The following is a 26851-nucleotide window of genomic DNA, read 5'->3' as shown; positions in this document are numbered from 1 at the left end:
TTATTAACCCTGTTGCAAGTCACAACTCTTCCCTCGTGTCTTCTGCTCACCTGGCTTATTCACTCATTCCGTTCAACCTTCATGTCAATATCAATGCTGCTGCAACATTGGGATCTTCGAGTCTTGGATGAATTTCCACCCAAAACACACAAATCAGTCTTCGGATTTAAGCGTATTGGGTCCACACGATAAAGTAGGTGTGTCCAACCATGGCCACCTTAAGACTTATGGACTTCAACTCCCAGCATTTCCCAGCCAGAATAGAATAGAATAGAATAGAATAGAATAGAATAGAATAGAATAGAATAGAATAGAATAGAATAGAATAGAATAGAATAGAATAGAAAATATGGAATGGAACAGAACAGAACAGAATAGAAAATATGGAATAGAGTAGAGTAGAGTAGAGTAGAATAGAATAGAATAGAATAGAGTAGAGTAGAGTAGAGTAGAGTAGAATAGAATAGAATAGAATAGAATAGAATAGAATAGAATAGAATAGAATAGAATAGAATAGAATAGAATAGAATAGAAAATACGGAATGGAACGGAACAGAATAGAAAATATGGAATGGAATAGAATGGAATAGAAAATATGGAATAGAATAGAATAGAATAGAATAGAATAGAATAGAATAGAATAGAACAGAACAGAAAATATGGAATGGAATCGAATGGAACGGAACAGAATAGAAAATATGGAATGGAATGGAATGGAATGGAATGGAATGGAATGGAATGGAATAGAATAGAAAATATTGAATGGAACAGAACGGAACAGAACAGAACAAATTCTAAAGTTGCCAAGGTTGAACATCCCATTGTTCTCTCTTATCCAGTCTTCAAAATCTCATTTTGGAATCAGTGCACAAATCCAATTTGGTTTGAAGGAGTCAGTTTATAACTGACAATTTCTTTGGAAATTGCTCAGCTGCTGATATAAACGGTCCCCTCCCTTATGAATCTGGAGCCCCCACCCAATCTAACTGTTGATTAGACTTTTTTTTTTTAAAAAAATAAAGTTTAGACTCTAGCAACAGTAAACTGGGTCTGCAACCTTTACACGTCAGAGCAAGAATAATGCAACTGAGTGCAACTGGGTTTTATGGGATAGTACACACTGTCTGGCTTAGAATAAATTAATCACTGAGTATCCAAGATATATACCTTGCCCTGTTTATCTTATCTGTAATGTAAAAAAAAAACATTTTTGTTTAACTTAATATTATTCAGACATTACACAACATCGACAACAACAAATAACAGGTTTTCAAATGTAGCCAACTGGAAAAATCTGGGGAGGAGAGAGATCTCATGTCAAAGAAAGAAAGAAAGAAAAAGAATTGGAATGATTTTGGCATCATATGTACTCAATGTACCCTTGGCATCATGCTTGCTGAATACAATGGATCAACCCATGATATAAATATATATCATTCAAAGGTCTAGTGATTAAAAAAAAAAAATCTTTGAATTGCTTTCACTGCTCATCATTATTTCACCAAATGTATTTGCACGTGGCGTACACAACCACAGGAATGCAATCGCCTGACTGAAAATTAAATAGAACAAAAGTGTCCTTTCAGTAAAATGTAAGACCAATTCCAGTGTCGTTAAGTGCATAAGACATAACACCAAAGTGATATTATGCATAATGACCAGGATGCGGAATATTATTCATTTATACTAAATAATGTGCTAATACAAAACAGAACGTCATCAAAGTCAGTGGACGATTCTTATTAAAGTCGTAATAAAATATCGGTCTTCTGCCCAGCCCACCATTGTACATCAACACAGTAGAGAGATATCTATTCATATTAATAGATCCTCCCTCTTTCGCGTCGCTTCCTGCCGAATTCTGGAAAATGTCGAATGCAATTTTTTCCCCCAGGATTTAATTTTTCTCAACAAGGCAATAAAAAAAAGTGCAGTAAAAACTATACATTGCATTTCAAAATGTCCGACGTGTGGTTCAAAATGTTTGAATGCATCTCAGGTTTCGCTGGTCCTGTATATAATTCATGCGATCCTCTCAAAAGTCAATGGAGAGTCTTTCCAAAAAAAATCACACACACACAAAATTAGAACTTGCATTGTTTTCTAGGATTTGTTTCCTTGCAAAGAAAAATACGGGGTTGCTTGAAAGTAAGTTTCAAGAGACACCCAAGAACTGCTGAGTGGCTTTAGCATCTGGCAGTTCATAGGTCCATCTTGAAGCCAACTGTGTCCTTCAGATATAGAAGAAAACCTGTGGAATTGTCCTGTTTTCAAATGTGGTGAGAACAGTATACAAGCCATCGGGCAGAAGAGAACTCAACAATGGGTCTTCAAACAGAATTTCTACTGCCACCAAGGACTCCAGAATCAAACGCTGCAGTTTTTCTTAAATCTGCCACCTTTCTCTTCCCCAGGCATACAATAATAAATTATGGGGAAACCACCACATTAATTTAATACTGTCAAGTCAGCTCGTGGGAGGAGCTACACATTAAAACAAAGACAGGACTGGTGCCGAAAATGGCATCTGGGCGTCAAATGCAAAATATTGGTGTCACAAGCTGGACTTCGTTTTATAACAGACGAGAAGAGTGAAGAGGAAAAAAAAAAAACCTGACTCATTTTGTGGGCTAGCTTTGTAACTCGTTATATTATATTGGCGTCCACGTTTACAGTATGCAAAAAACGAACCCATTGGGGTGGGTGCATTGGAACGAGAATGGAATTGCACCTCGTGTTTCGAACAGGGTGTACGGAGAAGCAAGTGAAACCGTGCCTCTTTCTAACGCTTAACAACAACGAAGAAGAAAACGCTGAAATGATAAATAGAACACAACAACAGCAACTGAAATACTCTGAAATACTGAGCTATTATTACAGAGGGCTGTGGGACGACCTGCTCAAACTCTTGTGTAAATTGGGATTTTGGCTGTGTCGGTTCCTGCTACGAACGGAAGAAAACATCGTGTTGCAGCCCGGGATTTTGCATTTGTGCAGCTGACGGAGGTGCACGGTTTTGTAATGGGCTCGGAAGGTTCCTTTATTACTGTAGCTTTTTTGGCAGAGGTGACAGGTGATTGGCAAGCAGGAAGGTGCGGTTGGGAAATTCGGGTTAGGGGCCTCCACCGGACAACAGTCTTGGTAAAGCTCTTCATCGGGCGTCAAGCAAATACTTTCACAGCTTTCGTTGCTGTCCTCTAAAGGGCTTTCTTCGTTGCCTCCATCCGAATCCCAAGAGGAGTGAGTTCCACTCTCGGATTTAACGCTAGACGTGGTGCTTAAATCCAGAATGGCTCCCTCGTTGGGGTCGGGCCCGCAGCTCTCGGGACAGGCTTGTGCGATCTTGCTCATTGGGAAAACCAAGCTGCCAGTTCTGTTTGTTTTGCTTTTGAAAATGACCGTGGTGTGTTGCTCCAGATGTTCTTTCAAGCAGGCTTCTGGACAGATGTCTTTGGCCATGTCCTTCAAGAGATCAATCGCATTGAAATGGTTCTTGTTGATGTCCAAATGGTCTTTCGTTAAAAGTTTATGGTGAAGGTTTAAATTGGAGCTGTGTCTGGAAAAATAAAAAAGAAATATCTAGAGTAAAAAGAGAGGAGCAGGGAAGCTTCCTTTTTAGGGAAAAAAAAAGTTAAAAGTTGTAAAATGTTAAAAGGGGATCGGAGGTTAAAACATACAATGAGCGATTGCAGGAACTGGGCATGGCTGATCTAGTGAAGAGAAGGACCAGGGGAGACAGGATAGCAGTGCTCATTAAAATATAAAATCAGGGGTGAAATGTTCCTGGTTTGGACCGGATCACCCGATCCGGTAGCGATGGTGGCGGGTGGTTCGGAGAACCGGTAGCAAAAATCCCTGCCCCCCCCCATGCCCAGCTGAGCCGTGCAATCATCAGAGGCTTTTTTTTTTTTACTTTTAAAAGCATTTTTTCTACAACCTCTTCAGCCAAAAAAATGCTTTTAAAAGAAAAAAAAAGCCTCTGATGATTGCACGGCTCAGCTGGGATCATCAGAGGCTTTTAAAAGCATTTTTTTTACAACCTGTTCGGCCGAAGAGAGGGGGGAAAATGCCTTTAAAAGCCTCTGGTGATCCCAGCTGAGTTGCCTGATCGTCAGAGGCTTCTAAAAGCATTTTTTTCTGCAACCTCTTCGGCCGAAAAAATGCTTTTAAAAGTAAAAAAAAAAAAAAAAGTTGGCCACACCCACCCAGTCACATTACCCCCCCCCCCACAAGCTACACCCACAGAACTGGTAGTAACAAATTTTAGATTTCACCCCTGTATAAAATTCTGCAGCTAAAGGCAAACAGAGGTGATCCTGAACGGCAATCATATTCCGTGTTAATATTATTTCCAGCCTTATTTGCACTAAACCGGTAAAGTGACCTGTTGCATTTTATAAACACAATCATTCCAGACAAAAATACCGATATCAGATGCACAGAATATTATCCCCAAGGAAGGGAAAATGTTGCCAAAGAACTGAAAAAGAATAGGAGCTGTGACAATTCTGACTGTCAATGCAGGAACTGGGCATGGAAAGTCTAGTGAAGAGAAGGACCAGGGGAGACAGGATAGCAGTCTTCCAATATTTGAGGGGCTGCCACAGAGAGGAGGGGGTCCAGCTATTTTTCAAAGCACTCAAAGGCCAGACAAGGAGTAATGGATGGAAACTGCTAGATTTAAAAACAATACGGAGGACTTTATTTGGGCCAGCAGTGGCCAGGACGATTCCAAAGAACTCTATACTCTTCTTAAACCTCCCAAGATAAAAAGAGACCAGACTTTGCTTAGTGGATATTAGAACGGCAGGATAGAAATGGTGACAGCAATAAAAAATAAATAAAAATACAGAGGAATCTTCCACTGTGATTTTTAGAAAGACATTATTGTTCATCCTTACTTTATAACGTGGATAGAAAACCTGGCAAGGAAAACGAACCCCCATTAATAAAGTAAAGTCAGAATGTGAAGCGGTACTTAACCTCCTTCATCTTAATCTTAAAAATGCACTTCTTTTCTATTTTCATCGCCTATCAGCAATATGGCCACCTCCTTGCCTTCTGAAAAGCAGAGTTTAGTTCTATGTGGAGATGTGGAGACTCTAGAAAGAGTGCAGAGAAGATCAACAAAGATGATTAGGGGATTGGAGGCTAAAACATATGAAGAACGGTTGCAGGAACTGGGTATGTCTAGTTTAATGAAAAGAAGGACTAGGGGAGACATGATAGCAGTGTTCCGATATCTCAGGGGCTGCCACAAAGATGAGGGAGTCAAGCTATTCTCCAAAGCACTTGAGGGCAGGACAAGAAGCAATGGGCGGAAACTAATCAAGGAGAGAAGCAACTTAGAACTAAGGAGAAATTTCCTGACAGTTAGAAGAATTAATTAGTGGAACAACTTGCCTCTAGAAGTTGTGAATGCTCCAACACTGGAAGGTTTTAAGAAGAGATTGGATAACCATTGGTCTGAAGTGGTGTAGGGTTTCCTGCCTAAGCAGGGGGTTGGACTAGAAGACCTCCAAGGTCCCTTCCAACTCTGTTATTCTAAGAGAACCTTTGGACGATGGATTTTCATTTTAATGCTGTTCTGACAAAAGAGTGTAATGGGCCAGTAAAGCAGGCATAAACAGATTGTTGCATCCCTCCCCAAAACATAAAATAAGCCCTCTTGTGTAAACCCGTTTATTTTAAACACAAGGGGGGGGTACACAGTGATTTTGCCCACCCATCCTTACCTGTCTCGGCTTCTACGCGAGGGAAACGCGGCATTGCAACCCTCCACAATGCAAGTGTGCATTTCTTTCAGATGCACGTTTTTAAAATGCATTTTGACACTGTAAGGGTTTTTAAAAGTCTTCAGGCAGATGTCGCAACGAAAGCGGGCGTCTTCCTGCGGAAGGCCCAGGGCCCGGGGAGACCCGTGTTCCATCTCTTTACACGCTTCAAACTCAGGAACAGCCAGACTCCGGTTGGATAGCGTGCTGAAACTGCTTCCACTCAACAAGTGGTAATGCAGTTCGGACCAGCTGTTCATTGGGATCCTGCAATTCAACGGTTCTCTAAGGTAGCCGTAGGGCTCAGATGCTGCTTTGGTCACATCGTGGTGTTGGCTGGATGCTTCGCGTGCATTCTCACAAGAGGCTATTCTTAGCGATTTGTCTTGGTCTGGCTTATGCCGTTGGTCCATTGCAGTGCACTGGTTATCTGTCTCGACAGCCTGCAACGATTTGAGCCCTCCAACCTTGGTAACGGACATCCCCAACGCCTCTGAGTGAGATTGCTTCTCCGTGAGATGATTGGCATTGTTTTCTATCCTAGACACCCCCATCTCTACAGGCCCTTCACTTACCGCCTTCGAAGTCCCATCATCTTCTGAACCGGCCACTTCATTAGCTGGGCTAGTGGTGTCAACAGCTTCTGTCTCTATCTTGATGGGCATGCTAGACTTACGGGATTTTTTCTTAGGCAATGGGTCAAAGGGCAACTCACTGGACCCCTGCGGTTCAGGTACCGACGAGGAAACCAGAGGTAGAGAAGGAAGCGTACCTGGTGTGTTTGCTATTTCGGCTGGGGTGACCGGGCTGCGGTAGAAGGGAAGCACTGGTTGCACCGTCTTCAAATTGGGAAAGAGGACACCGTTGTGTCCGCTGTGGTGAAAACCTGGCTGGATTTTGGCATCGGTACCAGAACTCCCATAGATAGGAACCGATCTGTGATCGGGAGGCAAAAGGGTAAAATCGGTCCTTTTGGTCTCCTCCAGACCACGGAGGGACAACCCATTGCGGAGATCTTTATCCCGGTTGTTTCGGTTCATGGGCATGTGTAGTCTGGGGTTGGGATTGGCACTGTGACGGTTTCGGCTCCTCAACGAGCTGAAAACCATGTTGCAGCCTTCAATGGTGCATTTATGCTTGATTTTCAGATGGACGGCGTTGTAGTGGATCTTCAGAGTGCCCTTGTCATAAAAGGTCTTCTCACAGGCCGTACAGAAAACACGACCTTTCCTTATTGCGGCCCCATTTTTGTCAACTGACTTCATCTTAGTTTCTTGAGACACCTGGCTTGTTTCCAGCTTGGAGGACGCGGTCTGAGTTTTCAAACCACTTGGTGAAACGTCCTCTTTCAGTTTCAAAGTGAGATCCGGGCTGATGGTCCCTTTCTCCTTTTCTGGGTGAAATGATGGATTGGAAGTTAAGAAACTGTTTTCAGCAAACGGCATGTAGTCATCTTGTTTTAAGTCAGGGCTGTGATCTCGAGAGGACTCCATCAAGAGCCTCTCTGGGAGCGAACCAATCAGAGGTGGAGGAACGGGGCTATAAAACTGAAAGGGCAGCATAAATGCCATGTTATTGACCACATTTTCAAAGTGATGGACGTGGATGGGGTGCATTTTGTCTAAAGGAGCCGAAAGGTTGGAGTTTCTCTGATTGCAGCTTTCGATGAAGGCTCTAATATCCATACTGGCTGTGGTCGGTGGGATAGTAATGGATTGCCCTTCTTTCTCCTGAATGGCCATCAGCTCCACAATGGACTTGGTTTCCCCAAAACGTAGAAACTGCTGCAAGGTAGCCAGCTCTTCTTCGCCGGACATGATACTCCAGTGATCCAGGACTTTTCCTGAAGCATCCTTCAAAAAGACAAATGACAACAGTAACAATACACTTGAAAGGGCAACATATTAGCCTCAACAGAAAAGTAGATTAGTTCATTGACTTGGGTTGACTTCTCCAGGGTGACCAAAGAGAGAAATGTTCTGTTTGGTTTCTAACAAGTAGAGCACTCTCAATTGCCCTGTACAAGGGCACCGCCCTGAGTCCTGCTGGAGAAGGGCGGTATACAAATCAAATCAAATAAATAAATAAAATAAATATAAGAGGAGAGAGACTAGATGTTGGCCTTAAACCCAAGCTGCTCTTCTTCATTTATCTGGTCTACTTGCTGTCTAACATAACTGATTGTCAAGAGTACAGCAGAAAGAGAAGTGAAGACAACTGGGGAGATCATGAGAAAGAAGAATTGGGAGACCCTCCAAGTGCTTCAATGACCCTCTAAAAGGATGCAAGTGACCAGCTGTCTGCAAGGAATATAAATCCTTCCATTCCCCACCATTCAACCAGAGCTGGAGAAGCTTCTTGGATAAGAAGCGAAACGTCTTCAAAAGAAAAAGCAAGAAAGTCCAGTTGCCTCCTGAAAAAAAAGCACTTTTGGGACAACCATGACCTGGATGACTGAGAATCTCAAGAATTGGGAGACCTTCTCTCTTCTTTCAATGGGAAACTTAAATAGCCATAGCACTTAGACTTACATACTGCTTCACAGTGCTTTACAGCTCTCTCCAAGTGGTTTACAGAATCAGCATCTTGCCCCCAGCAATCTGGGTTCCTCATTTTACCAACTTTGGAAGGATGGAAGGCTAAGTCAACCTTGAATTGAACTGCCAAACTGCTGGCAGTCAGCAGAGTTAGCCTGCAATACTGCATTTCCAACCATTATGCCACCACGGCTCTGAAAATCCTTGGCCTGGCATCAAAAGGGCAAGATTTATTTATTTATTTATTTATTAGTCCAATTTATATGCTGCCCTTCTTTGTAGACTCAGGGCGGCTTACAATGCATTATAGCAATAGCCTGCATACTTTTTATGTATATACCTGCTTATTAGGGCTTTCGGGCCCCCCTAAGCGGTATTGTTCTATACAAAGCTGGCTTATTGCCTCCACAATCCGGGTCCTCAATTTACCTACCTCGAAAGGATGGAAGGCTGAGTCAACCTTGAGCCTAGTGAGATTTGAACTCGCACTAATTGCAGGCAGCTGACAGCTAAGTGCTAGCACTTAACATCACTTAGTCCGCTGCACCACCGAGGTGGGAACTTTAATAAAATATGGCCCCCAAAATGTGGCAATTAAAAAAATCAAGTTGCAAACTGCTTTGGAAGCCTTCCTTCCAGATGTGGTATTCAGCAGGTTCTGACCAGTTCTGGAGAACCGGTAGCGGAAATTTTGAGTAGTTCGGAGAATTGGTAAATACCACCTCTGACTGACCCCGCTCCCATCTATTTTCTGCCTCCCGAGTCCCAGCTGATCAGGAGGAAATGGGGATTTTGCAGTGTCTTCCCCTGGAGTGGGGAGGGAATGGAGATTTTACAGTATCTCTCCCCTGTCACACCCACCAAGCCACGCCCACAGAACTGGTAGTAAAAAATGTCCATTGCATATAAGGAAAATCAATATAAAATGTTTTATAGATGGCATATGCCCCCTGAGAAACTGGCAAAAATGTTTAAAGATAAATCAGCTAAATGTTGGAAATGTCACCAGCTACCAGGTTCATATTACCATGTGGTGGACATGCCCTGAAGCGAAAAACTATTGGAATAAAATTAAGTTATGGGTGGAGGAAATGATACAACAACGTATAGATTTAAAATCAGAGCTATTCCTATTGGGTAGCTTACCAGAGAAAATTAGTAAAGATAATATGTATATTTGATTATTCATGTAATAACAGCGGCAAGGATTGTTTATGCACAAAATTGGAAAGTAGAGAATATACCTTCGGAGGGAGAAGTAATTAAAAAAAATGTAGATTGTGCCGAAATGAATAGATTAACTATGATGATAAAGGAAAGAGAAGATTCAGAATACTTTAAGATATGGAATAAATTTTACTATTGGTTAGAAGAGAGAAACAAATAAGTTTTTAAAAGAGATTGGAAAACAAAAGAATTGGTTGTAATTAAAATATTATATTAGTGGAAAATATTTGTAATGGATTTGGTGAGATTGAAGTGAGTGGTGAGAAGAGGTAGAGAAGAGAAGAAACTTTTGAAGATAACACTGAAATGTTACATGGAAGAAATGAATGATGTACTAAATGTTTGTTTGGCTTAAAAAATAAAAAAACTTTACAACAACAACAAAAGAAGAACTGGTAGTAAAAAATGTTGAATCCCATCACTGCTTTCCTTTGTATTTGTTCCACCAAGCTGTTTCAAGAAATCCAGTAGGAAAGGAACAAAAGGCTACCAGCTGGACCTCATCCAAAAAAGCCACCCTTGTCTTAGGAGCAGGGGTGAAATGCTCCTGGTTTGGACCGGATCGCCTGATCCGGTAGCGATGGCAGCAGGTGGTTCAAAGAACCGGTAGCAAAAATCCCTGCACCCCACCCCGCACCATGCCCAGCTGAGCTACAGGATCATCAGAGGCTTTTTTTTTTACTTTTAAAAGCATTTTTTCTACAACCTCTTCCGACAAAAAAATGCTTTTAAAAGTAAAAAAAAGAAGCCTCTGATGATCGCGCGGCTCAGCTGGGATCGTCAGAGGCTTTTCAAAGCATTTTTTTCTGCAACTTCTTGGCCGAAGAGATGGTAAAAAAATGCTTTGAAAAGTCTCTGACGATCTCAGCTGAGTTGCCTGATCGGCAGAGGCTTTTCAAAGCATTAGAAAAAATGCTTTGAAAAGTTAAAAAAAAAAAAAAGTTGGCCACGCCCACCCAGTCACATTACCACCCACCACCACCAAGCCATGCCCACAGAACCGGTAGTAACAAATTTTACATTTCACCCCTGCTTAGGAACCAGTTTAGTCTCTGCTAGTTGTTGATCTTGGACAGCTTTTTGAGAGATGAGGGCTTCTGTCTAGCGGAATCCACATAATTGATCTACCTGCGGACAGGTTGCCAGCACACCTTTGCAGCATGTCATTCTTGAGTTTTCAATCACCTTGGCCCGAGTTCTTTCTACAGTCATCCTAACAGAATGATTGGAAAGGTGTTTTGTGATCCTCCCAATAATGTTAGGATATGTGCCGGTGGAACAAAACCCGAGTACAAGGCAACACGGTGGAGCAATCAAAAGGAGATTTAGCCTCACTTCTAAGTTGAGTATTCTTCCTTTGCAACTTTAATCATATTCTGCGCTAAGATCAGAAGAGCAAATGAACCCGAATCGATCCTTTCTCCGGTTCAGAGAGCACAGCTGTAATTACACGAGAGTGTTGGAGTTGTTTCAAACTCCCAACCTCTACCAAACTTTTCCCCAATAACTACAATAAATATTTTATTACAGAACATGTATTTGATGGCCCACTGAGAAATTTCACTGGGCACGCGAGAGGTTTTCTAAAGACGAACGTATCGTCATCAATTTTTCATGCAAAAGAGGTTCAAGGTAATTGAGCCCCTGGTCTTTTTTTTTTTTCTTTTTTCATCTTAACACTAAAAAGCAAGATTATCAAGTGGCATTAAATATTTATTGGGGGCATAATGTAAATCATACTTTACATTAAAGGAAGGAAGCACAGCGAGCAGAGAGGTGGGCAATGGGTATTGTGTCGAGTGGACGTCTATGCTTGATGCAGGTCAAATCTAAAAGGATGTCACTTGGGTCTCGGTAATTATGCAGTGAATGAATGACACTTGGTAACGAACAGGGGTGGGTTCTAAATTTTTTTACTACCGGTTCTGTGGGTGTGGCTTATTTTGTGGGTGTGGTTTGATGGTCATGTGACAATTCTTTAGGATTTAGCAGAGGTACTGGTCTACCAGGCTTTTAACTGCTTGCAGAGCTGTACCAGTCTACCCATTTGTTCTTGGAGTGTCCTGGTTTACCCATTTGTTCTTGGAGCATCCTGGTCTACCCATTTGTTTTTAGAGGCACCAGTCTACCCATTTGTTTTTCAAGCGCACTGGTCTACCACCACACTGATCAGCTGTGGGGTGGCCCTTTGAAGCCCTGTGGCAAGAGTTTAAACACCTGAGTAGTGCAAATGATTCCTGTAGCCTGCAATTTTTCTCTGGAAATCCATTCCTGCTCCCACACCATTCAAAGGGTGTTCATGGGAGTAGGAATGGATTTCCAGAAAAAAATTGCAGACTGGAGGAACCAGGAGCACCCACATAAACCTCCAAGTGCTTCAACGACCCTCTAAAAGGATGCAAATGACCAGCTGTCTGCAAGGAATATAAATCCTTCCATTCCCTCACCATCCAGTCAGAGCTGAAGAAGCTTCTTGGATGAGAAGCGAAACGTCTTCAAAGACAAACAAGAAAGTCCAGTTGCCTCCTGATAAAAAAGCACTTTTGGGACAACTATGACCTGGATGACTGAGAATCTTTACAGACCTTATATATATGTATTGTCAGCGTCTCAGCGCTGACATAGAAAAGGGAGGATGAAGCCTGAACTTTTGCCTGCTAAATCCCTTTGAAGTTTCGGTCTCCTTGGAGATGAAGAGGGGGAGGGAAACATTCCTGTGAACTGACGGGAAAAGGAATCAGGAGAGTGACTTGGAAGATAGCCAATGAGAAGCAGAGAATTGGGGATCAGAAAGGGAGGGATTGGGGGGCAAAGGTCAGTACTGACCGCGAAAGAGCCAGGATCCGGTTGCTGTACTCAAATAAAGAGAAAATTTCCTTAAAGATTGGCAGTTTGGAAGTTCATTTATTTTGGATAGCATCGAAGCCTGACATGTATATTCCAATCCTATTGGTCAATCATCCGTATATTTTAATTTGCATAACTCTACCTAAAGGCCTAGCAATCCCACTTTTTTTTTTTTTTTTTAGGTTGCTTTGTATATCTCCCTACCATAGTAAAAATTGTGCTTCGGTGGAGATAATGTCTGATTCCATCCCTGTTCTTCAAGAACTCTATGGCGATATGTCTTCTACGTATCCTGATATTTTGGATTCCAATGACTCCATGCTGGCTCTCTTCCTCTCCGCCCTTTTTGTCTGTTAGGAAGAACCGTGAATTTGACGCTTACCTGTAAAACATAACCACGTATGTAGTCCTGAAGTGTCCAATCCAGAGCATGGAGGATGTGTATGACCTCTTCTTGCTTCAAGACACTGAAAAGACGATCCAGGAGGATTTTGAGACGGACAGGAACGGCCTGAGTTCCATACAGCATGAGGCTGCTTATGTCAAAGACTACATTGGACTGGACTATTTCCACTTGGCTGGTTGGGTACAAGTTTGGGATCCTTAGTTTACTTAAAGCTGAAATGATGAAAAGAAAATGCAGCCACCGATGAATAACTGGGTACAAAATAACCACACTAGCAATAGTGGTTCAGCAACTAGGGATTGTTATCTATCTGATCGTTCCTTAATTAATGCTTTAACAGCCATTCCAACATCATTCCCTATGGTCTGACAAATTAGAAATATCTGTTCAATAGGCAAGGGATTGGGTCTTCCTGCTATTTATTTATTTATTTATTTTATTCAATTTGTATACCGCCCTTCTCCTAGTGGACTCAGGGCGGTGCACAGCCAGAACTAAAACACATACCAATACAAAATTTAAAATTATTAAAAGAATTACATAACTGGCCCAAATTTAAAACAATTCAATTAAAACCCAATGACAATTTAAAAACTAAAAAACTAAAAAAGACTAAGAAAGGGGGAGGGGGTTCATGCCAGCCCTGCTTGATGGAAAAGAAAAGTTTTCAGGACACGGCGAAAGACCCGGAGATCCGATATCCTTCGTATCTCCCGGGGGCAAATCATTCCAGAGGGCAGGAGCTGCCACAGAGAAGGCCCTCCCCCTGGGGGTCGCCAGCCAACATTGCCTGGCTAACGGCACCCTGAGGAGTCCCTCTCTGTGGGAGCGTACTGGTCGGTGGGAGGCTATCGGCGGCAGAAGGCGGTCCCGCAAATACCCAGGTCCCATGCCATGGAGCGCTTTAAAGGTGGTAACCAACACCTTGAAGTGCACCCGGAAGACCACTGGAAGCCAATGCAGCTCACGCAGGAGAGGTGTCACATGGGATCGCCCCCTCACTCCCATAATCCCCCGCGCGGCTGCATTCCAGTTCGAGCTTCCGGGTGCTCCTCAAGGGGAGCCCCATGTAGAGAGCATTGCAGTAGTCCAGGCGGGAAGTGACGAGTGCCTGAGTGACTGTGCGTAAGGACACTCTATTTGCTACAACTCCCAGCAACCCTAGGAAATAGCTAATGATAAGGGAAACTGGGAGATGTAGTACCATAACATCTGGGCACAGTCACATGACCCCCCCACTAAGCCACGCCCACCAAGCCACGCCCCAGAACCGGTAGGGAAAAATTTTTGCATTTCACCAGTGATCTAAACCCATGGTTTCACTTATAATAGTTAATTCAGCACATATTGAACTGCAAAGCAGATTACAAAGCAAATTGGCACGTAAGGATAAAATATACTGTATAGCAATTTCTCCCTCAAAAGAGGCAACACCAAATCAAATTACGTATGAAAAATGTTCTAGGTTTTTATTTTTTATTCTTACCATCAGCTTTGCCACGCAAAATGAGGACTGGATTTATATATTTATCTAATTGTACGACTAGCTGACAGCTAGACAATAGAGGTATACAAATCAGCAAAATCTGATTTAATTTGGAAGCTAGATCTGATTTCATTCAGTCATCTTAATCCAGTCTTCAAATTGAATTTATTCAATTCAGATTTTTAAATACGTTTGGGGTGGGGGGGTGGGGAACCTGTACATGCTTAGAGACAAAACTCATTCAGAAGGATCAATTATACTGTTTAATTATTCAAACAGACTGGCCAATTTTGCTTCAGACAACAGGTTTCTAGATTTAATTGAGCTGACTTTAAATTAAAACTCCAAACGAAACTTTCTCAGACAGAGAACATCAACAGCCCCATCAGAAAGAATTTTAGTACATTATACTATACTACCTACCATGAGCTACCCATCCATGCCGACACTGATCACACTGTCGTTGGTTTATTTTTCCAGTCTTAAAACACTGGCAGCTACAGTTTAACAGAGTGCATCGGATGGCCTGCAAGATCAAGAAAAGAGATGCAAAAATCAAGAGTTTAGTAAAGATCTCATCAGAACTTCACCCAGTGCATAGAAGTAAATCTCTCTCTAGAAACTCAACCAATACTTGAGGGCAGTGGTGGGATTCAGCCAGTTCGCACCTATTCGGGAGAACCGGTTGTTAACTTTCTAAGCAGTTCAGAGAACCGGTTGTTGGAAGAAATCTTATTTTGTTTTTTTCCCCACTTTACAGGGCTAATCCTGTAAGGAAGGCAGGAAGGAAACATTCTGGTGGTGTTTCTAGCCCAATCTTTATTGCTCTGCTTACAGAAACTGCCTCTCCAGTTAATCCTTATTACATTGTAACAGCTAAGGCGAAGCGCCCGTCGACATGAGTGACGTTGAGTTGGCCACGCCCATGCAGTCACATGACCACCAAGCCACACCTACCCAGCTGGTCATTAGGGCAGAGAACCGGTTGTTAAATTATTTGAATCCCACCACTGCTTGAGGGTCAACAGACAAGCTGAAGAAAGAGATTCAGATGTAGCGGTAAAAGAAGCAAATAAAGACCTCCATTCCTAGGTAAAGGTAAAGGTTCTCCTCACACATATGTGCTAGTCATTCCCGACTCTAGGGGGCAGTGCTCATCTCCGTTTCAAAGCCGAAGAGCCAGTGCTGTCCGAAGACATCTCCGTGGTCATGTGGCCGGCATGACTCAACGCCAAAGGCGCACGGAATGCTCTTACCTTCGCACCAAAGGTGGTCCCTATTTTTCTACTTGCATTTTTTACGTGATTTTGAACTGCTAGGTTGGCAGAAGCTGGGGCAATTAATGGAAGCTCACTCCATTTACGCGGCACTAGGGATTCGAACCGCTGAACTGCCGACCTTTCGATCGACAAGCTCAGTGTCTTAGCCACTGCGGTCCTGCCTATAAACCCATTCCTAGAGGTTTCCAAAAATAGACTGGACAACCATTTGACCAGGATGGAATAAGGTCTCCTGCCTTGAGAATGGGGTTAACTAGAAGACCTCCAAGGTCTCTTCTACCCCTATGATACTTTAAATAAGTTCCTTCAAAGCTACTTCAACATTCAGGAATCTATAACAAAGCCAGGGTTTACACTATTTTATCCTATCTTTATAAGAATACGGGATTCTGGTGTCTCACTTCTTATTCTTAATGCAGAAGGTATCTCAAAATGTTTTGATGATGATGATTCTGGCCCTGCAAGCTTCAGTCCTTGAAGATCCAGCCCCCCAACCTGAAATGTGTTGGATTTCAGGCCAAATACCCCCCCCCCCATCTCTCTAACCCAGCTTGTAAAACAGCATGAATTGGATATCCAGTTTAGCAGATTTTCGGTGTCATGAAACAAGATACATGGTTAGTCACTACTGTACTTAATGAAAATAAATCATTAGTACCTTAATATATCATAATTACATTTTTAACTGTCACAGAGGGAATCTGGTGTGCTTTTCTGCATTCAGGTGCCAAAAAAATAATAATAATCCAGCTTTAAAACTCCATCTTTGACGTGGGGAGGAAGTAGGACTCACCCTTTTTTAACTTTGCTCGAGGCAGCAATATTTCTCAAGTTGGCCCACCCCTTCTTTTAATAATTATTACATTATATTATTCTTCCTGTATTGTATATTTTAATTCCAAGGGATTCAATGAAGCCTTCGGGCTTCTTATACACCTCGGATGAGCCGAGGTGGAGCAGTAGTTAGAGTGCAATACTTTAGGCTACTTCAGCTGACTGCTAGCGGCAGTTCGGCAGTTCAAATCTCACCGGCTCAAGGTTGACCCAGCCTTCCATACTTCTGAGGTGGGTAAAATGAGAACCCAAAATTGTTGGGGGTGACAATGTAAACCGCTTAGAGAGGGCTGTAGAGCACTATAAAGCGGTATATAAGTTTAAGTGCTATTGCTATTGATTGTCACGACAAATTGGCCAAGTTGCTACAGATAGCTGTCTTCCACTACTTGAGGGTCTAAGTGCTATTGCTAAAGAAGGAAGGAAGGAAGGAAGGAAGGAAGGAAGGAAGGAAGGAAGGAAGGAAGGAAGGAAGGAAGGAAGGAAGGAAGGGCTGTGGTGGCGCAGTAGTTACAATGCAGCATTGAAGGTTAACTCTGCCGATTGCCAGCAGTTTGATCCTGAATGGTTCAAGGTTGATTCAGCCTTCCATCCTTCCAAGGTGGGTAAAATGAGGACCCAGATTGTTGGGGGCAATAGGCTGACTCAGGAAACCGCTTAGAGAGGGCTGTAAAAGCACTATGAAGCGGTATATAAGTCTATGGCTATTGCTATTGATTGTCACGACAAATTGGCCAAGTTGCTACAGATAGCTGTCTTCCACTACTTGAGGGTCTATCACAATGAAGAGGGGATTGACTTATTCTCTAAGGAAGGGATCCCCAACCCCAGGTCCGCAGCATGTCAGCAACTGACAACATAGCAGCACTAACATCGTACGTTTCTCCCTTTTGACCTTTCCAAATGAGATTCTCACTTGTGTGTGATGGAATATTGTCAGGGTTCCCAAGGGGGAGGGTGTGCATTATAGAGAAGCAAGAGACAACTCAGTTCTGATAGTCTGTGTGTGAGAAAGAGGGTGAAGATGGCGCTTCTTAGTAGTTCCCTTAATATAAGCTTTATGGGGATGTTAGCATGCTGTGGTTTGGTAAGATTCTGTCTATGGGCAAGGAACAATAAAGAAATCTGCTAGGAAAAAAATCACAATGAATCTTTCTTGCTTTTGGGGGCCTCCCTCCCTTCCTTTGGTTCCTTCCTTCCCTTCCTTCCTTCTTTCTTTCTTTCCTTCCATTCTTTCCTTCCTTCCTCCTTCCTTCCTTTCCTTCTTTTCTCCCTTCCTTCCTTTGCTTCCTTCCTTCCTTTCCTCCCTCCCTCCTTCCCTTCCTTTGGTTCCTTCCTTCCTTCCCTTCCTTCCTCCCTCCTTCCCTCCCTCCCTTTGCTTCCTTCCTTCCTTCTTTCCCTTCCTTCCTTCCTTTCCTTCCTCCCTCCTTCCCTTTGCTTCCTTCCTTCCTTCCCTTCCTTTCCTTCCTTCTTTCTTTCCTTCCATTCTTTCCTTCCTTCCTTCCTTCCTCCTTCCTTCCTTTCCTTCCTCCTTCCTTTCCTCCCTTCCTCCCTTTGCTTCCTTCCTTCCTTTCCTCCCTCCCTCCCTCCTTCCCTCCTTCCCTCCCTTCCTTCTTTCACTTCCTTCCTTCCTTTCCTTCCTATGTAGTCTGGACTTCCAGGAGGGAGCGGCTGCATTCCAGAGGAGCAAGGGACTACTTAGCTCATAGAGTTTGTGTGAGGGAAAGAGGGTGAAGATGGCTCCTCCCTAATAGTTCCCAGAGTATATGCTTTATGGGGATGTTGGCATGCTTTAGTTTGGCAAGATTCTGTCTATAGGCAAGGAACAATAAAGATATTTGGTTGGAAGAAGCACAATGATCCTCTCTTAGTTTTTGGAGCCTAACACTGAGCTGAGCACATCTGCTTGTAACAACATGAGATTTTATGCACAGGTGGCTCTCTCTCTCTCTCGCTCTCTCTCTTTTTTGATAAAATACATCCCTTCTTTCGTAACACTGGCCCACCCCACCTTCAAGGAACAAGATACCCTTAGAAAAAGGCAAGTGAATTTCACCATCCTCAGCCGCATTTCAGAGGGCCCTAAGACATGAAATATCTCAGCGGGAGAGTAATCGAGTACAAATGTTGTAAGATAGATTACATCAAAAGTTGCAAGATAGGATTAACACGGTCGGTTTATTCATTGGGCGAATTTGCACAGAATGCTAAGCCAGGAATTTTTTTTTTAACTTATGATTTATTGAACAAGCCATTAAGTGGCTTACTTTGCATCAGAATGTTAAATCCAGACAGGGGCTTTGTCTATCCTACTGTGCCAAAAACTTACACATTTGTTCCCAAGCCAAGAGATTCAAAGGCCTCTAAGTGGTATTCTAAGGGTATATATTTCCACAAAATAGTAGGGGGATGAAGCCAGTGCAAAAATGGGATTTCATTCATGACTGATTTCCTTGATATTGTAATCAAATTAGAATTATAACACACGTTATTTTTCTTCAGTTGTGAATTTCAGAATATTTCTCTTCTTAATGTTGCAATGGGGAATAATCCAACTTGTTCAGGCATCATATACCCATCTAAGATAGTACATCTAGGATGTGAAGAGGAATTAAGGGGTGGGTCGGAGAAAGATGAATTATAGAAAGGAAAACTGGTTTGGGGAAAGATTATTGATCATGAGCCATGGTGGCGCAGTGGTTAGAGTGCAGTACTGCAGGCTACTTCTGCTGACTGCCTGCTGTCTCCAATTTGGCAGTTCAAATCCCACCAGGCTCAAGGTTGACTCAGCCTTCCATCCTTCCGAGGTGGGTAAAATGAGGACCCAGATTGTTGGGGGCAATAGGTTGATTCTGTAAACCGCTTAGAGAAGGCTGTAAAGCCCTGTGAAGCGGCATATAAATCAAAGTGCTATTGCTATCTCTGACTTGTCCATCAACTTTTCCAGAGATGGCAGAAATAAACACAGCACAAAGCATCTCAAGAAATTATATTTCTCTGCCCCTTCAATTTAGTGTTAAACCAAGAAATTTCGAGCAAGAAAGGCTGCCCCTATAAGAAGTAGGGTCTTCCTGGTTTAAACTCTGTTCTTTCACAAATTATTGGCCTACATCATCTCTTTTTAATATGATTCCATAAACAAAGGAAGAATAATCTAAAGCAAAGCTTTAAGAGCTGAAGGTCAGCTAAGCTTTCGACTTTCAGACATGGATTTGGATTTGGGTTACACTGTATTTTTTTCCTCTTGTAATAATAAATCTCTACCACTTCAGCAGGCTAAACCAGTTGTAGGTTTTTTTTGGTTGGTTTAGAGCCAGATTTATATGCTCTTCAGCTGGTGCCCTTTTCAATATTGTAAACATTGTGCCTAGAGATTTTATTATCTGTGCAGAAAACTCCTGCTTAATTATTCCTTTTCATTTTTATAGTGTCTGGCTGCTGCTTTATTATTTTGTACTTTTGCTACTGAATGTATTGATTGGTATGTTTGTTTTATTTCATTTTTGAAGCTGATTAACTCCCGACTTTATGATATGTTGGAGGAAGCACTCAGCACTCCAAATGCAGAGTATATAGTAATTATTTGGGTTACTCTTGCTACTTTTTTTTTTTTTCATTTCAACTGGCTGATTCTGAGATTTAGTATCTCAATTCCTGGCAAATAGATGGGGAAGAAATGGAGGTAGTGACAGATTTTATTTTCCTGGGCTCCAAGAGCACCGCAGATGGGGACTACAGCCAAGAAATTAAAAGATGCTTGCTCCTGGGGAGGAAAGCTATGGCAAATCTAGACAGCATTCTAAAAAGCAGAGACATCACCCTGCCAACAAAAATGTGTATAGTCAAGGCTGTGGTTTTCCCAGTTGCAATGGATGGCTGTGAAAGTTGGACCATAAGGAAGGCTGAGCACCAAAGAATTGAGGCCTTTAAACTATGGTGCTGGAGAAGACTCCTGCGAGTCCCTTGGACTGCAAGGCGATCAAACTGGTCAGTCCTAGAGGAGATCAACCCTGACTGCTCTTTAGAAGACCAGATCCTGAAGATGAAACTCAAATGCTTTAGCCACCTAATGAGAAGGAAGGACTCCCTGGAGAAGAGCCTAATGCTGGGAACGATTGAGGGCAAAAGAAGAAGGGGACGACAGAGAATGAAGTGGCTGGATGGAGTCACTGAAGCAGTCAGTGTGAGCTTAAATGGACTCCTGGGATGGTAGAGCATTGTCCATGGGGTCGCGGACTAACAACAACAAATAATATTTATCTTAATTGTTTTGATATGGTTATTTAACTAGACAGAGTTTCCTAATGTCACATGCTGAAAAAGAACATGAAATGCGTCTGTAGTTGACAAGAGAGAGTCACAATAGAAAGCAAGAAAGAATGTTCTAATCAAGTCAAGAACCATGCAACATTTGGGGATTTTTTCATCCCATTATATTTGCCTCATTACCACCCAGTCTGCAGTTCCTCACTACCATAATGAAAGATTCTGTCAAGATGAGTTCAACTCCTAGTAAGGGCATGGACACAACATTCTGGTTTAGAATGCCTTCTTCAGGGATTTACTTCCTAACCCATTCTACAATCCCAGGATTTCCTAGACAACAACCTCCATCCAATTATTTTTGTTTGGGTTAATAATTTCAGTTTTTAATGAATGCAGGAAGTCCTTGACTTACGACCACAACTGAGCCCAAAATGTATGTTGCTAAGCCAGACAGTTGTTAAATGAGTTTTGCCCCATTTTATGACCTTCCTTGACACAGTTGTTAAGCGAATCACTGCAACTGTTAAACCACAGTTGTAAGTGCGAAAAACGGCCATAAATCACTTTTTTCAGTACTGTTGTAACTTTGAACAGTCACTAAACAAACTGTTGTAAGTCAAGGACTATTTGTATAGTAAAAATTAATGCAAACTAGTTCAGCAAAAAGTCCATTAGGTGTTACCAGAAATTTCAAAACAAATACTTTATCTCTGGTCAAATAATCCAACTTTACATTCCTTTGTTTTGCTCTGCACAATCTTGACTTTTAAATCATTCTTGAAGCATCACAGGATTTAATATTTCATCACTCTTTGGTATTTAAAAGGAGTCTTCAAAGCTTTCATTAGCCTACTTGATAAATCCCACAGAAAAGCATTGTCAAGGATTTCTTCTCACAGCTATTCCATGTCGAGATCTTTTTCTTGATTTATCTTTTGTATTCCCATTTTGGTAATCTCAAGTTTGTTGTCTTTCATGCCATCAAACTCTATAATGTCCATGTCAAGTAATTTTTTTTAAAAAAAATTCTCATCAGCTTTTAATGGTTTATCCATTTGAAATCTATATCCTTTCTTAGATATACGTTATCAATATCTCAGTCTATTTTTCAAAGGATACTTTAGCATGAGAAAAAATTATATCTGGCTTAACTATTGTAATTTTGTTTTTGTTTTTTTATCAGTTGTATATTATTTTAGATTCTTTAGACTCTGCTTAAAATTTCTTAACTCTAAAGACGATAAAACTTACCAGGTATCAAATTAAACTTGCCGTTTTGAAAGTCTCTAATATCCATAAAATGATTAAATGGAGCATGTGATTAGAAAGTCAGTTTGGCTGGTTTAGTATCTTTAGGAAAGGCTCCAGTGCTGCTGAGAACAAAGATATATATTCCCATTTCCCCCAGCTCCTAGTGCTGTTTTACAGTCTCTTCATGAGAAGCTATGATTCAGAGCACTCTTGGATGATCTCCCAATCTCTCCTCCAGAGAGATATGAAGGACCTCCTCTCCAAAGCCAGTCTTTCATTCTTCAATATGGGTCATTATCTCACTTATTCATGAAGATGTCTTCAGTCAGCCATGACTCACATTGGAAGCCCGAGGTATTCTATCCAAGTATTAACCAGATACAAGGTCAATTGCAGTTGTTGGACACTCTACAAGCAGCCAAAGTTCATTAAGGTAGCTCAATATAAGTAAATTCTGGAAGTGACAGTCCAGCAGCAATTCGGAAGGAGGGCATCAAATTATCAATATTACAATATTAATCTAGGAGAACCTCTCCAATTCACCATTATTTATCATCTTACATTTCTACTTGGGCAAACCATTAGCATGATTTGGCCTGCACAATGTATCCAGCCATAAAACAGAACTGATAAAATCATAATAGCTAGATTCTCACAAATGAAATTTACCACGATGTACAAACTCACTTATTTTTGTGATTTGGGGAGTTTTATTACTTAATGCTAAGTTTGTTGATGGAGCTTGTTTTATCTTCCGGGTTGTTTGATGTTCCTTTTATATTTCTTAATTTTAAAGGATAATTAAAATTCTGCCTTATTGTATTCTCGTGCCTATATTTTGTTTGCTCCTTGGACTTGATTCAGAAAGTGAAATATATAAATATTTGAACAAAATACAATGATGGGTTTATTTTAAAAATGGTTGCAGTGAAAACTTGCATAGGCCCCAAATTAGAATTGGCCTGAAAAAGTGAAAAAGCAGAAGGGTTTAACAAAACTCTTCAGAAGAAACTTGCAGACAAACTTTTGAAGATGAACTAAACACTTCAGATATCTTCAGGCTGGATAGTAAGAAAAAAAGCAGATCCGAATAGCTCATGTTAATCTTGTTGGAAACAGGGAGCACATCTCCAGCTTGTGCAGCAGCTCCATTTTTCCCACCAGTCCTACATTTCTCCTACTTCTTTAAAAAAACAAACCACCACCAGAAGAAGAAGAATGTAACTCAAAAAACTTGTCTATTATCTGAGATTTAAGGAATACTTAAGGAATACTTCACATGTCTGCTGATTTTGCAGTTTCTTTTCTATCAGGCCTCCATGAACATCTTCAATTGTTTTAAAAGTACAGTAGAACCATGACCAAAATCAGGTTCTGAACAAAAAATTCACAATTGTTTTCCCCGCAATCGATTTCCCCTTCCGCGTCATTTTTTTTGGTAAGCGCCAAATTTTCAAAATTAGGTTCCGGTCACGACCAAATTGGATTGCAACCAAAGTTATGGAATGAATTATGGTCATGACCAGAGGTTCTACTGTATATCTAGAGGAGGGACAAGCAGCCTACAGATCCTGAGCTCTACACAAAGGTGAAGCACCTGGAGTAATAAGTAGCTTTGCCCACATTTCTCACTGGCTAGTAAAACAATCCTTTGAGCAATAAGAAAGACTGGTTTCCTCCTGCCATTAGTAATGAAAGATCAGGGAAGTCTTCCCATTGGCTTGGTGATCATTCTACATAGCCTATGGGGAAGCCATTAACCCAACCTCTTCCTTGTTGGTTCATTTGTTAGATTTATCTTCCATCACTTTGGGGTTCAGAAGACCCATCCAAAACGTCTATGGAGATTCTCAATCATCCAGCTCATGGTTGTCCCAAATGTGCTTTTCCAAAAGGCAATTGGACTTTCTTGGGTTCCCTTGAAAATGTTTTGCTTCTCACCCAGGAAGCTTCTTCGCGTCTTCACTTCTCTGATGTGAATGAGAAGCAAAACATTTTCAAGGGAAAAAAAACCAACAACTGCCAAGAAAGTCCAGTTGCCTTTTGGGACATCCATCCCAAATAGGGCTCAGAAGCGGAAATGTTTTGAGGAAGCAAGACCGTTTAAGAGACACCAACCAGATCATTAGAACCCCAAGTCTTATTTTGGATTTCCTTATAGAACATTTCCCCACTTCCTGGTTTGTTGATTTCCATGGGCAAAAGAAGAAAGGAGATGGGAAAGTACATAAGGAAATAAGTGGGGGGGAAAATGGAGGGAACCCTCCAATGAAGATTCAGCACCCCTCCCCCCAGCTTTTCAGAGTATGAATAGAAGTTGATGAACAGTTTATTATTGGCATGTCAGTCCCATTTTAATAATGCATTTTCTAAGTGCTCTTTAGTTCTTATAGGGTTTTTTTTTTTAATTGATGTTCTTCCAGTGACAGAGATGAGAAGTAGAACAAAAACCCCAACAATATAACCATTGCATTAACCTTATCTAATTCCTATTTGTTCATTCTTTTTCCTATGGGTACTCAGGAAGGTACCCGGTAACTGGTCTAACAAATCTCAGCAAATCTTTGAGAAACGTTGAAACAATGCTTTCCTGAAAAACAATCTTCATGACAGGTTTGTTTCACACCTGATTGAAATTGAAAAGAGGGGATGCTTTGCAGTTTCCACATTCCAAAAGAGGTAAATATTCCAACTGTACAATTGGCAGATTGGGACGACATGCAGTGGGAAATAGATTTGCATAAAGATCCATCCAGGTTCTGGATTAAGACCGAACTTTTCTTCACTATGTGCAATTTATTTAGATCATTAGAATAACTACATGTAAAAAATCTTTATTTCTGAATGCAGTGGAATGGCAGCTGAATCTCTCTCTGTGTCTCATTCTGAAATTATTAAGTAACCTTAGAGAGAGACAGTAAAATATAAATTACTGGAAGCCACTTCTTTAGACCTTTCCTTTCCTTTCCTTTCCTTTCCTTTCCTTTCCTTTCCTTTCCTTTCCTTTCCTTTTCATTTTCCCCTTCCCTTTCCGTTCCCATTTTTCTTTTTCCTTTTTCCTTTTTTGATATTTCACCTTATTAGTTTTCCTTATTCTTTCATTCAAACCTTGTACTGTTTTTAATTCTGTTCAAAAACTACATCAAAATTTTAAAAAATACTCAAAACCTTGTATTTCCCATGAAGTTGAAATATAGACTTTACAAAGAAAATTCCAAATTTGAAATATAGAACAAATCCATGTATTCGGTTGAGAGTCTAGGAACGGTTTCTAATTAGAAATGAACTTTTTATATCAGGCTTGCTTTTAAGATTTGAAGCTACCCTGTTTCCCCAAAAATAAGACATCCCCTGATAATCAGCATTCGCTAAAATAAGCTTCCCCCTGAAAATAAGCCCTCCTCAAAAATATTTAAATGCAGAACTGGAAATGAGGTAAGATGGCAAGAAGAGCTCCATCTTGCTCCATGCACCCCAAAATAATAAGACCCCCCCAAAATAAGGCCAAGCACTTATTTTGGGGTTCAAAAAAATATAAGACAGGGTCTTATTTTCGGGGAAACACGGTATTCTGAACATCAAAGCAAACTCTCCCAACTTGTTTAACCATTCTTCTAAAGACTAAGGAATCAAACATGAAGTCAAACTTTCTTCTAGTAATACGTTCATATTTCCAAGAATAGGAATAGTTTTGTAGCCAAGTTTAGGTTTGGGGAAAATGGAATAAATTTTCAAGGAGAAAAGTACTTCCTCTTAGTTTTCCTCAATTTTCTCTTAAATTTTTATGAACCTGTCCAGTTTTTTCCTGCAACTAATTTCCAATAGTCCCTATTTTTAAAAAGAACATTTTTATTTTTTTCTATTAGGCACATACCTCTGATCCCTGGTCAAAATTCACATATTCTAAACAGTTCCCCTATAGATACCATAGTTTAAACCTCAGCACAAATAGTCCTGAGCCATAAACTTTCTCAAAATATAAGACATTAAAAAAGTAGAAAATGAAAAAAAAAAAAAACCCAGCCCAATTCTATCTGGTTAAAGATTCCTGAGATCAAACAAGACAATTTTTAACAAGGGTTTTTACATACAACTACTACTTGAAGGGTTGTTCAAAGTAGAATTAGAAGTAATTTCAATTTCAAATATTTTGTGGCATACAGAATTATATATTTACAAGTAAGATTATTTGTTTAAGAAAAGTTTGAGGCCGGATGAATTAATTTGGAGGTAATAATACGGAACAGTAGAAAATGTAGATTTAGGAAACAAAAAAACTAGAACGGGACAAATTATTCTTTGATCTATATCCACAAAATTCATTTCAGTTCACCTGGTGACCATAGCCATCATGAGCAGTTGGACCATATTGATGGTGAAATGATAGCCATCATAATTTAGGGCCCAAAAATCCCACAAAAGGTTTCTTCTCAAAATGTTCCAAACCGATGATGCAGATTTGGATTTGGGAGCGGAGGAAAAATACCTTAATTCCAAATAGGCTGCCCATGCCAATTTATATTTCACTGGGATCTCCTTTGACCCTCATGGGAGAACCTCAATACACTAGAATCCTTTGAACCTTTCATCCCTAGTCCGATTTGGCCTTCATTGTGACAGCCAAAGGACAGCATGCTTGCACAAAAGGGTTTGAGATGGAAATATCTCAGCTGTCATTCTGATAGCTGTTACAGAAGATTGTGGGTACATCTGGAGGGACAAGGTATGAAGGGCTAGCTAAATGAGCAAGAACAAGAGCTGTCCGAACCATAGACGAGTTAAAAATAAGATGTTCTCCAAAGCACGGAGACAGGTAGGACAAGAAGCAACGGGTGGAAACCAATCAAGGAGAGAAGCAACTCAATATAATTTGGAGCAGAAAGAAGAAGAAACTGATCAGCTCTATGAGGTTTTGGAAGATTTGGCAGAGGCTTTCACACAAT

The 26851-nt window shown here is 41.1% G+C and overlaps 1 protein-coding gene across 1 annotated transcript; it reads right to left on the bottom strand.

Moving 5' to 3' along the window:
- Nucleotides 1-2874: 2874 nt before the first annotated feature.
- BNC1 (basonuclin zinc finger protein 1) lies at nucleotides 2875-21534 on the bottom strand. The gene is made up of 5 exons (XM_070953606.1): nucleotides 21511-21534; nucleotides 14701-14803; nucleotides 12768-13003; nucleotides 5736-7627; nucleotides 2875-3556 (listed from the first exon to the last, which is right to left on the bottom strand). Exons 1-5 carry the CDS (start codon nucleotides 21532-21534, stop codon nucleotides 2875-2877), a joined length of 2937 nt encoding a protein of 978 aa, XP_070809707.1.
- Nucleotides 21535-26851: the final 5317 nt, after the last annotated feature.

This window comes from Pituophis catenifer, unplaced genomic scaffold (genome assembly GCF_029215685.1).
Source record: "Pituophis catenifer annectens isolate HBS135680 unplaced genomic scaffold, rPitCat1.0.hap2 SCAF_14, whole genome shotgun sequence".
In the NCBI taxonomy this organism is placed as follows: Eukaryota; Metazoa; Chordata; class Lepidosauria; order Squamata; family Colubridae; genus Pituophis; species Pituophis catenifer.
The sequence above is the reverse complement of the archived record's forward strand: the minus strand, read 5'-3'. Positions and strand labels throughout refer to the sequence as shown.

Bases quoted from the DNA above. Each gene is read 5' to 3' on its own strand.
- BNC1 (XM_070953606.1), bottom strand. From the start codon at position 21,534: ATGCTTTTCTGTGGGATTTATCAA. The intron at 14,804-21,510 runs GTAGGCTAATGA...TTGATCTTGCAG, and splicing joins TTTTCTGTGGGATTTATCAA to GCCATCCGATGCACTCTGTT. The intron at 7,628-12,767 runs GTAAGCGTCAAA...GTCTTTTTGAAG, and splicing joins TACGTGGTTATGTTTTACAG to GATGCTTCAGGAAAAGTCCT.